Source organism: Microcaecilia unicolor, chromosome 4 (assembly GCF_901765095.1).
Source record: "Microcaecilia unicolor chromosome 4, aMicUni1.1, whole genome shotgun sequence".
NCBI classification, from domain to species: Eukaryota; Metazoa; Chordata; class Amphibia; order Gymnophiona; family Siphonopidae; genus Microcaecilia; species Microcaecilia unicolor.
Genome location: NC_044034.1, coordinates 12,661,452 through 12,676,435, shown reverse-complemented (window position 1 = coordinate 12,676,435; position 14,984 = coordinate 12,661,452). Strand labels below are relative to the sequence as shown.

Genomic DNA, 14,984 nt, shown 5'->3' with positions numbered 1-14,984 from the left:
CAAAGAAATCTCACTAATATAGCCTGTGTAACTTCCATTCATCTTTTTTAAAAAGGAACAGTGACAACACCTGAATCACGTACAGCCATTTAGGGACCATGACCATATTGTATAAGGCGACCCTTCCCCACAGGGACAGTGGAAGACGCTGCCACATTTCCAATGATTGACCTGTCTCAGTCCATAGGGGGTCTAGGTTGATTGTATAAAGCTGTGTCAACGATGTTGGGATCCGGATCCCTAGATATTGCAAGTGGTGCGTGGCCCATCTCAATGGGAACGGCCCTGTCCAGTGCGCCCGCACTGAGGGAGGGATCGGTAGTGCTTCTGATTTTTGTAGGTTCAATTGGAAGCCTGAGTAATATCCAAATTCAGCTATATGGTCTAGAGCAGCCGTGAGGGATGTTTGGGGCTGTGTTACAAGAAGAATGTCATCTGCATAGGCTAGGTCTTTGATATTGAGCTGTGGCAACTGTATCCCCATCACTTCTGGGTCTTTTATAATGTTACGCAACAGGGGTTCCAAATACACCAAAAATAAGAGCGGTGACAGTAGGCAGCCCTGCCTAATGCCCCGTCGCACTAGGAAACGTGGGGTACACATCCAGTGGGGTGCTGGTAAATTTTTAACAACAGGCTCTCCCCGGTCGACCTCTGTGCCCCCCCCCCAAAAAAAAAAAAATTGCATAGCTGACTATACTCTCTCCAGGAAAAACAAAATGTAAATGCTCCCAGGTTCCTAATTCATGTTTAATACATAGTAACATAGTAGATGACGGCAGAAAACGACCTGCACGGTCCATCCAGTCTGCCCAACAAGACAAATATATTGTTGTTTGTTAAATTTGTACCCCGCGCTTTCCCGCTCATGGCAGGCTCAATGCGGCTTACATGGGGCAATGGAGGGTTAAGTGACTTGCCCAGAGTCACAAGGAGCTGCCTGTGCCTGAAGTGGGAATTGAACTCAGTTCCTCAGGACCAAAGCCCACCACCCTAACCACTAGGCCACTCCTCCACTCCATATATGTGTAAACCTTACCTTGATTTGTACCTGCCTTATTCAGGGCACAGACCGTACAAGTCTGCGCAGCAATACTTCCCGCATCCCAACCACCAGTCCCGCCTCCCATCACCGGCTCTGGCACAGACCGTATAAGTCTGCCCTCCACTATCCTCGCCTCCCAACCACCCACCCCTCTTCCCCCCACCTGCTCCGCCACCCAATTTCGGCTAAGCTTCTGAGGATGCATTCCTTCTGCACAGGATTCCTTTATGCACATCCCACCATGTTTGAATTCCGTTACCGTTTTCATCTCCACCACCTCCCGCGGGAGGGCATTCCAAGCATCCACCAGAAGAATTTAAAACATCCCTGCTAAGTGTGAAAGAAAAAAAAGGGGATATTTGCCAGAGCAGGTCTTCAATATTGATGAGACTGGATTGTTTTACAAACAAGCTGGCAAATGGACATATATAATGAAAATGGCAGCCAAAGCCCCTGGTTTTAAGGCATTTAAAGATCATGTTACCTTGTTGTTGTGCACCAATGCCAAGGGTAATTTCAAATTCAATCCTCTTATGGTGTATAGAGCCCAAGATCCTCATGCACAAAGGAAAGAACCTGAATAACATGCCAGTCCATTGGACACAGAACCGCAAAGCTTAGATGACGTCCAAATTATTCTGGGATTGGTTCAACAACTGTTTTATTCCAGAAGTTGAACGGTATCTCCACCTTAAGAACCTTGCCTTTATGGTACTGCTGATTTTGGATAATGCGCCAGTTCACTGTCATGCAGACCTGGAAAATGCACAACCCAACGTTGAGGTTCTGTTCATTCCCCCAAACACATCTATCACCCAGCCCCTCGATCAGGAAATAATGAAGGCTTTCAAGGGCCACTACATGTGGGAACTTTACAGCAAGGCCTGTGAAGCTCTGGATGCCAATCATGAAACTATCATGCTGGACTACTGGAAGACAGTAACAATACTGCCATGTTCCCTGCTTGCGCAGGGTATGGGCATCTGAGGATATGGCGGACATCTTGAATTTGGGCATATCCAGGAGAGGGCGGCCATCTTAGAGGTGGGCGTCTTAGGACAGGGCGGCCATCTTGGTGCTGGGCAGCCTCAGGAAGAAAGACCATATTTGGGCTTGAGGGCGTCTCCAGTTGGGGAAGCCATCTTGAAGACAGCTGTGCATGTTTGGGCCTAATTCCTGCACTATTTAAAGCCCTGCTTCCAGTCCTCCCACGCTTTGGCTTCTATTCAGTCTCCTGGGTAGTTGCAGTGCTTCTGGATTCTCTTTTGTTTGCTGCCTGGTATTGACCGTTGTCTGATCCTGGATTTGCTTCTGCTTGGTGCCTGGTACTGACCACTGCCTGTTCCTGGTTCTTCTGATTGCTGCCTGGTATTGCCCTTGCCTGATCCTGGATTGCTTCTGCTTGCTGCCTGGTACAGACCACTGCCTGTTCCTGGTTCTTCTATGGATTACTGCCTGGTATTGACCTTTGCCTGATCCTGGATTTTGCCTCTGTTTGCTCCTGGTCCTTCTTTTGCCCACTGCTTGGCCGTGCCCCGTGGACTTTGTTCTGGACTCAGTTCCTCCTGCTGTTGGCTTCCTGCACTTGGGGGCTCAACCCCTGGGGAGCGGAGGGGGAACTCAGGGTTGGCCGGCAGCTCAGTGGGGAATCTTCTTCCATCGGGCACAAGGGCTCACATCTCTGCTTGGCGACCCTGACACAATACGCAATGCAATCGACTACGTTGCGAAAGCCTGGGAAGGCGTCACACAGCCTTCTATAAATAATTGTTGGAAAAGAACTTGGCCGGACTGCTTAATGAACTTTGAGGGATTTGAAGGTGTAGCAGAACACATGAGTAGAAATATGGAAAACATTATGCAATTTGCACATAAAGTTCCTGGAGAAGGGCTTGAGGACATGACATAAGAAGATGTTGAAATTTTGGCAGAGACTGCACTAGAGCCCAGCAATGAAGACCTGGGCGAGATGGGGCAACAAAGCCTCAGGGGCAGTGATAAGGAAGAAGAGATGGCTGAGTCTCCAAAAATTGTGCCTCTCATGTCTGAAAGAATAGCAGAGTGGAAAAAATGTTCAGTGACATGGAGGAATGTGATCCTATGCTGAAGCGCAGCTCTGCGTTTGTCCCTTACAGTGAAACACTTAAGGACTTGAGAAGGAAAACCACCTGAGCTAGATCAAGCAGAAGCAGAACTTGTCAAACCCCAGATTTGCCATCTTCATCATCTCCATCTTTGCAGGAGGAGCAAATCTCTCTGTCCCAGGTCTGCAGTTTCAAACACTGTTTTCATAATGTTGGTGGTTTAATGTTGACAAAACCAGTCCAGTACAGCACTTTATTACTGTTCTTTTCAAGCAATGTCTTCATATAGTACAGAACCATTTCTGTAGCCCTCTGGTTATGCAGCAGTGTTAATCAAGCACTTTTTTTCTTAAGTGTTACCAACTGCAAGGACTGTAAAATATGGTGACATTTAAGAGAGTTACTACATTACTGTAACTCATTCAGCAACTAAACATATATTTTTTGCAACACACTATGGAGCTCATTTTCAAAAGAGAAACGCGTCCAAAACGTTTTTTTCACAAAAACATCCAAATTGGTATTTTCAAAACCAATTTTTAGACGTTTTTCTATGAAGTCCATCAGAAGTGCATTCAGATCACAAGGGGCCATGTTAGGGGCATATTAAGAGCGGGATTTGGGCGTTCCTAACACATGGACAATTTTCTGCCATAATGGAACAAAACGAAAATGTCCAGGGCTATAATTTGGACGTTTTGGTCTAGACCTGTTTATTAATGAATAAGCTTTTAAAAAGTGTCCTAAATGACCAGATGACCTCTGCAGGAATAAAGGGATGAAACCTCCTTTCTCCCCCAGTGATCACTGACCCCCTCCCATCCCCCAAAGATGTAAATGAAGCAGTATATACCAGCCTCTATGACAGCTTCAGATGTCATGGCCAGTCCTATTACAACAGAGCAGCAAGATATTTCTTTTCTGGTTTGTTAATGGCCATTTTCACTACTTGGTTTTTAGATGTTTTCAGTAAAACTTCCAAAGTTGGATTCAGACGTCATATCAAAACTGCCCCTCTGTGTTTCTCTGATTTTTGTTATGTGTTGTCCAATGCAGGAACCAAACCCTGTATTTCCTAAAGAGACATAAGTACATAAGTAGTGCCATACTGGGAAAGACCAAAGGTCCATCTAGCCCAGCATCCTGTCACCGACAGTGGCCAATCCAGGTCAAGGGCACCTGGCACGCTCCCCAAACGTAAAAACATTCCAGACAAGTTATACCTAAAAATGCGGAATTTTTCCAAGTCCATTTAATAGCGGTCTATGGACTTGTCCTTTAGGAATCTATCTAACCCCTTTTTAAACTCCGTCAAGCTAACCGCCCGTACCACGTTCTCCGGCAACGAATTCCAGAGTCTAATTACACGTTGGGTGAAGAAAAATTTTCTCCGATTCGTTTTAAATTTACCACACTGTAGCTTCAACTCATGCCCTCTAGTCCTAGTATTTTTGGATAGCGTGAACAGTCGCTTCACATCCACCCGATCCATTCCACTCATTATTTTATACACTTCTATCATATCTGTATAAAATAATGAGTGGAATGGATCGGGTGGATGTGAAGCGACTGTTCACGCTATCCAAAAATACTAGGTAACATGATCTTTAAATGCCTTAAAACCAGGGGCTTTGGCTGCCATTTTCATTATATATGTCCATTTGCCAGCTTGTTTGTAAAACAATGTATTCACTTTTCACGGTTTTTGAGGAAAAATTGGTATAGCCGGAACCTAACCCCAATTTCCCATAAGTGCATTTTTTGGTATTCGCAAATTTGCAGTTTGCAATCTTTTTGGTGACCCAAACCATCGCGAATGCTGAGAATGCACTGTACATCCAAATTTAAAGCAAAATAAATTTTGTAAACAACAGACTGGTCTCAGCCACCATCTTCTGGAAAATTTTGAAACTTTGAAACACCTGGTGCAGTGGGCTGTGTCTCTTCTGGAATGGGATAACAACACTGGACCTGGGGGGTGGGGAGAAGAAGATGTTCTGGACCTGGGGTGAGGGAGATGGAGATATCATTAGGGTTACCATATGGCTCCAGAAAAAGGAGGACAGATTGAGCCAGTCTGGGTTTTACTTTCATTGCTTTCAGTGAATGGAAGAAGTTATTTTCAAAAGACTCAGGGGTTGATATTCAAAGCAATTTAACTGGCCAAAAATGGCTCCTGGCCAGTTAAATCATTTGTTTGTACTAACCACTCATTTTCAGGAGAATCCGCATGAGGCGTAGAACTCAAACACCTCTGGGAAAATCACAGAAGTGTGAAGAGAAGTAGTGAGAGGTTGACCACGGATACCAAAGACCGGAGAGATGAATACTTCTAATCAACCGTTTATTGATAAAAAAAAGACTCTTTATGGACAGGGAACATCTGATGTGTTGATGTTGTGAAACGCAGAATTATTCGTGTACGTGTGGTAATGTGCAGTCTTTTGTTATGAAAGGTTGAAATAGGTGGTCTTTAAAAAGACCTTTGTTCGAAAAGACGTGCTTGCCAGTAAAGTTGGTTTTGAGCGTAAGCTCAACCTTTCATAACAAAAGACTGCACATTACCACACGTACAACGTCAACGCATCAGATGTTCCCTGTCCATAAAGAGTCTTTTTTATCAATAAACGTTGATTAGAAGTGTTCATCTCTCTGGTCTTTGGTATCCGTGGTCAACCTCCCACTCTTTCTCTAACCACTAATTTTCAGCAGTGCTAGGGTGTACCTAAAACCAGCCCCTCCAAATGACACACTAATTACAATTCATAACAAATTACTACTCTGCCCATCTCTGTTATTATACATCCTTTGTGTACATCCGGATGCTGCACAAGACGGCATATTTGAAAATGTAAGTGAGATCAAATGAAAATGGCACCAACAATAAAGAACGACAAGGAGGATGCATCAGCTCATGGTTTGCTTTGTTGTGAGAATACAGGGATGACGAGTGAGTGGGGGAGGGGAAACAGAGATTAACCTAGTTGGCTTGAACGTTTTGACGTCATCCCGTGTCCTGAGTCAAATCTATGAGGCAGGAAGCTCCTGTCATAGAAAAGGTGATTGACAGAAGAACCAAGAAATGAGGGTTAGAGGTAGGTGCAGGAGCAGCCAATGAATGTTAGAGCTGGGTGTGTGAGGAACCAATGAGGGTTACCGGTGGGTGTGTGAGGAGCCAATGAGGGTTAGAGGTAGGTGCAGGAGCAGCCAATGAATATTAGAGCTGGGTGTGTGAGGAGCCATTGAGGGTTAGCGGTGGGTGTGTGATAAGCTAATGAGAAGTGTTTGCTCATGTTTATTAATGTGTCTCCTCTCTGCAGTAAATGTGACTCTGGATCCTGAAACTGCTGGTCCTGGTCTTGTCCTATCTGAAGATGGGAAAAGTGTCAGAAATGGAAACGCAACACAGAATGTGCCGGACACTCCTCAGAGATTTGATTTTTCTCCCTGTGTGCTGGGGAGTGAGGGCTTCACCTCAGGGAGACATTACTGGGAGGTGGAGGTTGGGAATTTGAAGTTCTGCTCATTGGGTGTGTGTAAAGGCTCTGTGAAGAGGAAGGGGGGGATCACACTGTCACCTGGGGAAGGATTCTGGACAGTGGGGCTGTGGAATAAACAGGAATTCTGGGCCCTCACCTCCCCTCAGACCCAGCTCCCCCTGAGTGAGATCCTCCGGGCATTGGGGATTCTGCTGGACTATGAGGCAGGAAAGGTCTCGTTTTATGATGCAAAGAATAAATCTCATCTCTTCACCTTCACTGACACCTTCACAGGGAAACTCCGACCTTTCTTCAGGACTAATTCTGAATTTCCTCTGAGAATCCGCCCGCTACCAGCCTGGAATTAAACAGCAGGACTCAGGATTAATATTCCCAGACTCTCTGCCGCTCTTCCTTATGATTTCATAAAATCCAGCTTCTTTCCTGATATATTTCCTTAATCTCAAGTCTCTGGTAGGATTGTGAGAGGTGGAAGATTTTACAGATTTGTGTTAAACATGTTCAAACCAGTCACTGCTACAGAAATATTATAGTTTGAGGATTTCTTTCTTTACTGTACAGAGCCTATACTACTACTACTTATCATTTCTATAGCGCTGCACACCATACACAAAAAAAGACAGTCCCTGCTCAAAGAGCTTACAATCTAGATAAATGTAAAGAGGGGTTTCAATGACATACTGAAAGCAACAGATGGTATAAGATATTGTGAATAAATAGTGAATAACATGAAAATCTACTGATCTATCAATAACCATGAGGTATATTAAGTGAGACAGTAAGCTCAGTAGGGCAGGGACTCATTGTACTTCTATGTAATTTGTGCTAAATCTCAGTGTCCTTTATAAGGAGTGGCCTAATGGTTAGTGTAGCGGGTTGTGGACCTGGGGAACCAGGTTTGATTTCATTGGGTTGAAATCTTAAGGAACTGGGTTCAATTCCCTCTGCAGCTCCATGTTACTCTGGTAAGTCACCTGGCACTAAATGCTGAGAAGCCTGTTATATTCCTTCGGGTGTCAGCATTTATTATATGCTAAATCCGTTAGCTGCCTTAGTAAAAGGGGCCCTTAATGTGACGAAGTTAACCATGTGCCAGTCTGAATATCAGTCGACACCCAATTAACTTCTGGATATTCAATGCCAGGGTCAGGACAACCCAAAGCTTAGAGTGGCTCAGATACAGTTTACCACCAGCAACTGAATATGGGGCAGATAAATTTTAAGCTCTTTTAGTCAGGGATTCATTGTACTCTTGAAGGACACTTCTATAGGGTCCTTCAAGCTATTTTTCAAAAGAAAACTTCTGATAAACTTTCCATGTTCGCCAGTGGCCAGGAAGTCCAGGGAAGGGGAGCAGTTGTCCTGGGCAGTGACCCCTAACGACAACTCTGCACCAGCAAACTTTACAGGTAGAAAGTGTCCATCACATTATATGCAGGTACTTTCTCTGTCCCTACAGGGCCCACAATCTAAGCTTTTTTTGTAGCCGAGGCAATGGAGGGTCAAATTTACTACTTAGTAGCTTCATTGCCTGCCCCCTAGACGTTGTATATATGGAAAGAGTAAACAAGTGATTCACATCTACCCGTTCCACTCCACTCAGTAACCCAGCAATAACGATTACCACCAGGCAAGCCCCCAGCGCTGAAAAAATAAAAGTATTATGTCAATGCTTCAAATGGCACGTGGTGGGGGCAGGCAATACCCCTGGACTCTTGTGGAAGCCATGGACTGGTGGCCAGCAAAGCGGTGGTAAAAGGGCCCTTTGGTGCTTAATGTGCCTTAGAAAAAGAGTCCGTCAGAGCAACAACCAACAGGTCAGGGTAAGAAAACCCCCACATGAAGCAGACGGTATATCCGTTGAAACACAGCCCTGTGTCGGGTCTTGTATACATTGGTGCTGAATAAAGTTTCTTCAATTCAACAGAGATTTCTTGGTTCACCCCTACTCTTTTGCACCTGATTAGTAAAAGGGTCCCTCATTTATTTCAGGGGGGGGGGGGTTCAGTTTTATTTTTATTTGATGTTACACTGTTTATTTGTCCATCTCAGTGGTTTATCTCAATATAAATAGCAAGAAATTATAATTTTATATAAACAAAATCACAAAATAAGAACTATAAGATACAATTTTAAGAGAATACATAATAATATACAGTAAAATAACAGATCTTGTGCTTCCTCTAATGCTTTTGGCCCTTTCCAGCCTGCTGTTGGGATAAGGGGTCTAATGTTCCAATCACGCCTTGGGAAAGGTGATTCTTTCGACTAGTTGTAAAGTTTTGGTATGAGGAATTCTAAGATCCAGAGGAAGTTTATTTGGCTTTAGTTCACAGCTTTATCAGTAGTTCAAACAAAATAAAACATGGAAAAGAAAATAAGATGATACCTTTTTTATTGGACATAACTTAATACATTTCTTGATTAGCTTTCGAAGGTTGCCCTTCTTCCTCAGATCGGAAATAAGCAAATGTGCTAGCTGACAGTGTATATAAATGACATCATTCCCAAAGGGCTGACGAAGAAGGGCAACCTTCGAAAGCTAAAGAAATGTATTAAGTTATGTCCAATAAAAAAGGTATCATCTTATTTTCTTTTCCATGTTTTATTTTGTTTGATTTCTATTGATAACCTTAAGAGTGGACTAACACGGCTACCACACCTCTCTACATGTAGAACCTCAAAGAATAGCAAGATTCTGGAACCCTAAAGAGTAAGAAGATTCCAGGCAGAATCTCAAAGAGTAGCAACGTTCCACGCAGAACCCCAAAGAACAGCAAGATTCCGGAATGCTAAAGAGTGACAAGATTCCACGCAGAATCTGAAAGAGTAGCAACATTCCATGTAGAACCCGATCTGGAAGAAGGGCAACCTTCGAAAGCTAATCCAGAAATGTATTAAGTTATGTCCAATAAAAAAGGTATCATCTTATTTTCTTTTCCATGTTTTATTTTGTTTGATTTCTATTGATAACCTTAAGAGTGGACTAACACGGCTACCACACTCCTCTACTTGAAAAAGGAGAAAATCCCTCAGAAACCTATCGGATTATAAATCCTAGGTTACAACGGATATGAATATGGATTCAACCGTTGATTACTTTCTATCATAGGGATTTGATAAAAACTCCTTGCATTTTTATCTTTTTTTATGCAATTTCGATTTTTAAGGGCTAACCTTAAATCATAGAGTGCAAACATTTGTGTGAGATTCAATTTAGAAGCGCTGAATGTACCCAGAGCATTTTGTTTGCAGCCCGATCAACTGAAAATACGTGAAAGTCGAATTAGCAGCACATGTTTCTGAAGAAGCCACATACGAATGTTGCATAAAAAAAGATAAACCTGATGAGTCTTGTTTATCTTTAAGTTTGTCCCCATATGCTTTATGATGAAGACTACTAACCATTGTAGCAGCCGCCCTCTGGACCGACTGTTTTTCAAGGTGCATAGTAAATGACGGCAAAAAAAGACCTGTACGGTCCATCCAGTCTGCCCAACAAGATAAACTCATATGTGCTACTTTTTGTGTATACCCTACTTTGATTTGTACCTGTCCTCTTCAGGGCACAGACCGTATAAGTCTGCCCAGCATTAGCCCCGCCACCGGTGCTGCCACCCAATCTCGGCTAAGCTCCTTAGGATCCATTCCTTCTGAACAGGATTCCTTTATGTTTATCCCACGCGTGTTTGAATTCTGTTACCGTTTTCATTTCCACCACCTCCCATGGGAGGGCATTCCAAGCATCCACTACTCTCTCCGTGAAAAAATACTTCCTGACATTTTTCTTGAGTCTGCCCCCCTTCAATCTCATTTCATGTCCTCTCGTTCTACCGCCTTCGCACCTCCGGAAAAGGTTCGTTTGCGGATTAATACTTTTCAAATATTTGAACGTCTGTATCATATCACCCCTGTTTCTCCTTTCTTCCAGAGTATACATGTTCAGGTCATCAAGTCTCTCCTCATACGTCTTGTAACGCAAATCCCTTACCATTCTCATAGCTTTTCTTTGCACCGCTTCAATTCTTTTTACATCCTTCGCAAGGTACGGCCTCCAAAACTGAACACAATACTCTCGGTGGGGCCTCACCAACGACTTATACAGGGGCATCAACACCTCCTTTCTTCTGCTGGTCACACCTCTCTCTATACAGCCTAACAACCTTCTAGCTACGGCCACCGCCTTGTCACACTGTTTCGTTGCCTTCAGATCCTCAGATACTATCACCCCAAGATCCCTCTCCCCGTCCGTACCTATCAGATTCTCCCCGCCTAACACATACATCTCCCGAGGATTTCTGTTCCCTAAGTGCATCACTTTGTAGTCTCCAGAATTGTCCATTTTGGGCCTGAGACTCACTGACTTAGCGGTAAGATCTCACACATTAACCAGGCGGTAAAAAGGGGCCTTTGCTTGTGTTTTTGGCATGCGATGAGGTCCCCTTTTACTGCAGCAGGTCTGTCTCTTTTTTTTTATATACCTTCAAAACTAGGCTCAATAACCTCAACGTGATCTCCCTGTTTATATAAACTATATTCACCACAAAATCACTATATATTAATGAATAAATATATTCTTTTTATTCTATTTTTTTTAATGATGAAATTTCCTTAAATATATATTCTTGAATATCTATTCACTTCCTATGTTCCACCTCTTGTTCAAACCTCTACAAACATTCTCTCATTCATTCAAACTGATCAATATTATTCCTTTACAAAGTGCAAAACATATGCTGTTCAGACCTGAGGATTAACAACCATTCAGCTCCGTTTTGGCTGCTAAACGCTCACACATGCGCTATGACCATTACTTCCTTATTTATAAGGTTGCATATCTTGACATCATAAGAAATGTCATTCAAAAGATGAATATATTCTGATTATCATTTTGTGATAAAACACCTAACCACCGGCCTGGGGTTACCCCACAACCACTTACTTTATTTTATTTATTTGTATCCCACATTTTCCCACTTATTTGTAGGCTCAATGTGGCTTATATATTTCTGGAGAGGAGGTTACAGTCTCCGGTGTGAACAGTACAGAATGTTTTTTTTTTTTTTACAATTACAGATTAAATTAGAATTGGCTTGATTCAGCCCATGCAGTGTGCAAGGGTGGAAGCTACAGGAAGGGGTATAGTATTGTCTTTTTCTTAGATTATTTTGCTTCATCTTCAATGTTTATGTCTGTTCTGTGGGATATGCCTTTTTCAAAAGGTGAGGCTTTAGATTTTTTTGGGAAGTTTAGGTGGTTAATCGTGGTTTTCAGTTCTTTTGGTAAAGTATTCCAGAGTTGTGTACATATATAGGGAAAGCTGGACGCATATGATGATTTGTACTTCAAACCCTTGCAGCTTGGGAAGTGAAGGTTTAGGTACGTTCTTGCTGATTCAATTGTATTTCTGATTGGTAAGTCAATTAAGTCAGTCATGTAACCCGGAGCTAAGCCATAGATTATTTTGTGAACGAAAGTACGAATCTTGAAGGCAATGCGTTCTTTGATAGGTAACCAGTGCAGTTTTTCGCAAAGGGGGCTTGCGCTTTCAAATCTTGTTTTTCCATAGATGAGCCTGGCCGCTGTGTTTTGAGTGGTTTGAAGTTTCCTTAAGATCTTTTCCTTGCATCCTGCGTAAATTCCATTGCAATAATCGATGTGGGTTAGTACCATTGTTTGAATCATATTACGAAATATTTCCCTCGGGAAGAATTGTTTGACCCGTTTAAGTTTCCACATGGTATGGAACATTTTCTTTGAAGTGGCAGTTGCTTGGTTCTCTAGAGTTAAGTTGTTGTCTATGGTAATGACAAGGATTTTCATGTTATCTGAGATTGGGAGTGTGTAGTCTCTTGGGTGCGAATGGCTGTGGGTCTGGTGTGGATAGTACTGTGTTGGGATGAAAGAATGAGACAGTGTGTCTTTTCTTTGTTGAGTTTTAATTTGAAAGCCGATGCCCAGGAGTCCATTATGCTTATGCTGTTCTCTGTTATGTTGGTGATTTCTGATAAGGTCAATTTGAAAGGTATGCTGTTCAGATAACCACTGATAATTTAGACCTTCTATTCATCACAGAAACCTGGTTCCACAGTCCTACAGACCCAGCCGTATTAGAGACATGCCCACCAGAATACAAAATCACCCACTTGACAAGAAATGGAAAAAGAGGAGGCGGAATAGCCATAATCTACAAACCTGAATTCATCATCACAACCATGGGTGAATCCACCTCCCCACAACTCGAATTGCCTCGACAAGAATAACTCACCCAAACCTACTAGGACACCTTAACGCAATCCTATTCTACAGACCACCAGGAAAATGGCAAGACTCCCAAATGCAACTAATGGACTTCATCTCGAACACATGCGTCTCTGCCTCAAACATCTTCATAATAGGAGACATCAACCTACACCTTGAAGATGACACCTCTACAGGCACACGAGATTGCAAAGAATTCTTAAAACTTTGGGATCTGCACGCACCTAACACGCAACCAACACACAAAAAAGGACACACACTAGACATCATTACACACAAATTTGACCCAGACTCAAATATCCTACTTACTGACACAAGATGGACACCTATACTATGGTCAGACCACCATAAAGCACATGTCTCCCTCAACTGGCGTAAAACACACATAAATGCAATCAACAAACATGAACAAACAACATACACCACGAGAGGAAAAATAGACCCCACAACATTCTGACAACAGGTCTACCAAAATGAATGGTCAACAAATACAGACACCATTCAATTCCTCCAAGAATGGGATGACATATGTAAGACAACATTAGACACAATGGCCCCAATTCAAACCAGAACATCACATAGGAAAAAATCGAATCCATGGTTCACTGAAGAGCTGAAAAAACTTAAAACACAAGTCAGGAAATTAGAACGTGCGTGGAACAAAAAGAAAGATGAACAAACACTAAATGCCTGGAAACTACTTCAGAGGAAATACAAATATACCATAAAACAGACTAAAAGACTACATTACAAAACAATGATAGGACCCAACTACAAAGACACACACAAACTCTTCTAACTTGTGAATAAACTGCTAGACACCTCACCAGTCACAAATAACAGCAAAGACATACCAGATGTCGACAACCTTGTGAAATACTTCAAAGAGAAAATTATACAACTACGACTTAAAATACCCGCCAGCACTATTGAATACGCCTCACTTCTAGACTGTCTAGACCCAGAAGACGGAATATACCCAGCAGACAGAACCTGGACCAAATTCGAATTACTATCAGAAGACTTTATCTCTGAAACACTTAAAAGATTTGCTAAATCCTACTGCAAACTAGACATATGCCCAAACAACCTCATGAAATCAGCTCCTCAACAATTTATAATAGACCTAACGAACCACGTAAACTTCATGCTACAAAACGGACTCTTCCCAAAGGAAAAAGGAAAAATCTTACTCACCCCAATACCCAAAGATACAAAGAAAAGCGCAAGCGAAATAACCAATTACAGACCAGTAGCATCCATACCACTAATAACCAAAATAACCGAAAAGATGGTAACAAAACAACTTACAAACTATTTAAACAAGTTCTCAATACTGCATGATGCCCAATCAGGATTCCAATCGAATCACAGCACAGAAACAGTATTAGTTACCCTAATGACTAAATTCAAACAAATGATCGCAACCGGCAACAATATACTCCTCCTACAATTTGACATGTCAAGTGCCTTTGATATGGTTGACCACGGAATTCTATTGCACATACTTGAATATTTCGGCATTGGAGGAAATGTCCTAAACTGGTTCAAGGGGTTCCTAACCCTGCGTTCATATCAAGTCACATCAAATTCAACTACGTCCACTTCATGGACACCTGAATGTGGAGTACCGCAAGGATCACCCCTCTCACCAACCATTTTCAACATAATGATGATCCCACTGGCAAAACTTCTATCAAATCATAACCTTAACCCATATATATACGCCGACGATGTAACAATATACATCCCTTTCAAACAAGACATCAAAGAAATATCCAAAGAAATTAACCAAAGTCTACACATTATGAACACCTGGGCAGATGCATTTCGATTGAAACTAAATGCAGAAAAAACTCAATGCCTAATACTCACCTCCCAATACAACATGAATGAATTTACCGCCTTAAACACACCAAAACTAAACCTTCTAATCTCAGAAACTTTAAAAATCCTTGGAGTCACTATTGATCGCCATCTAACACTCGAAACCTATGCAAACAACACAACCAAAAAGATGTTCTACTGCATGTGGAAACTGAAAAGAATAAGACCATTCTTCCCAAGATCCGTCTTTCGCAACCTAGTGCAGTC

General features: G+C 42.4%; 2 protein-coding genes across 4 annotated transcripts in view; one reads left to right on the top strand and one right to left on the bottom strand.

Annotated features, from left to right (window-relative positions):
- LOC115468285 (E3 ubiquitin-protein ligase TRIM39-like) overlaps positions 1-7,514 on the top strand; it is a 179,342-nt gene extending 171,828 nt beyond the window's left edge. For all 3 annotated transcript variants that reach the window (XM_030199888.1, XM_030199892.1, XM_030199891.1), the window contains one exon: positions 6,450-7,514. In XM_030199888.1, the coding sequence (XP_030055748.1) occupies positions 6,450-6,976 (527 nt within the window). In that variant the 3' untranslated portion in view covers positions 6,977-7,514. The remainder of the gene's footprint in view (positions 1-6,449) is intronic.
- Positions 1-14,984, bottom strand: part of LOC115468205 (E3 ubiquitin-protein ligase TRIM39-like) — a 1,720,076-nt gene that overhangs the window by 673,140 nt on the left and 1,031,952 nt on the right. The window lies entirely within an intron of this gene.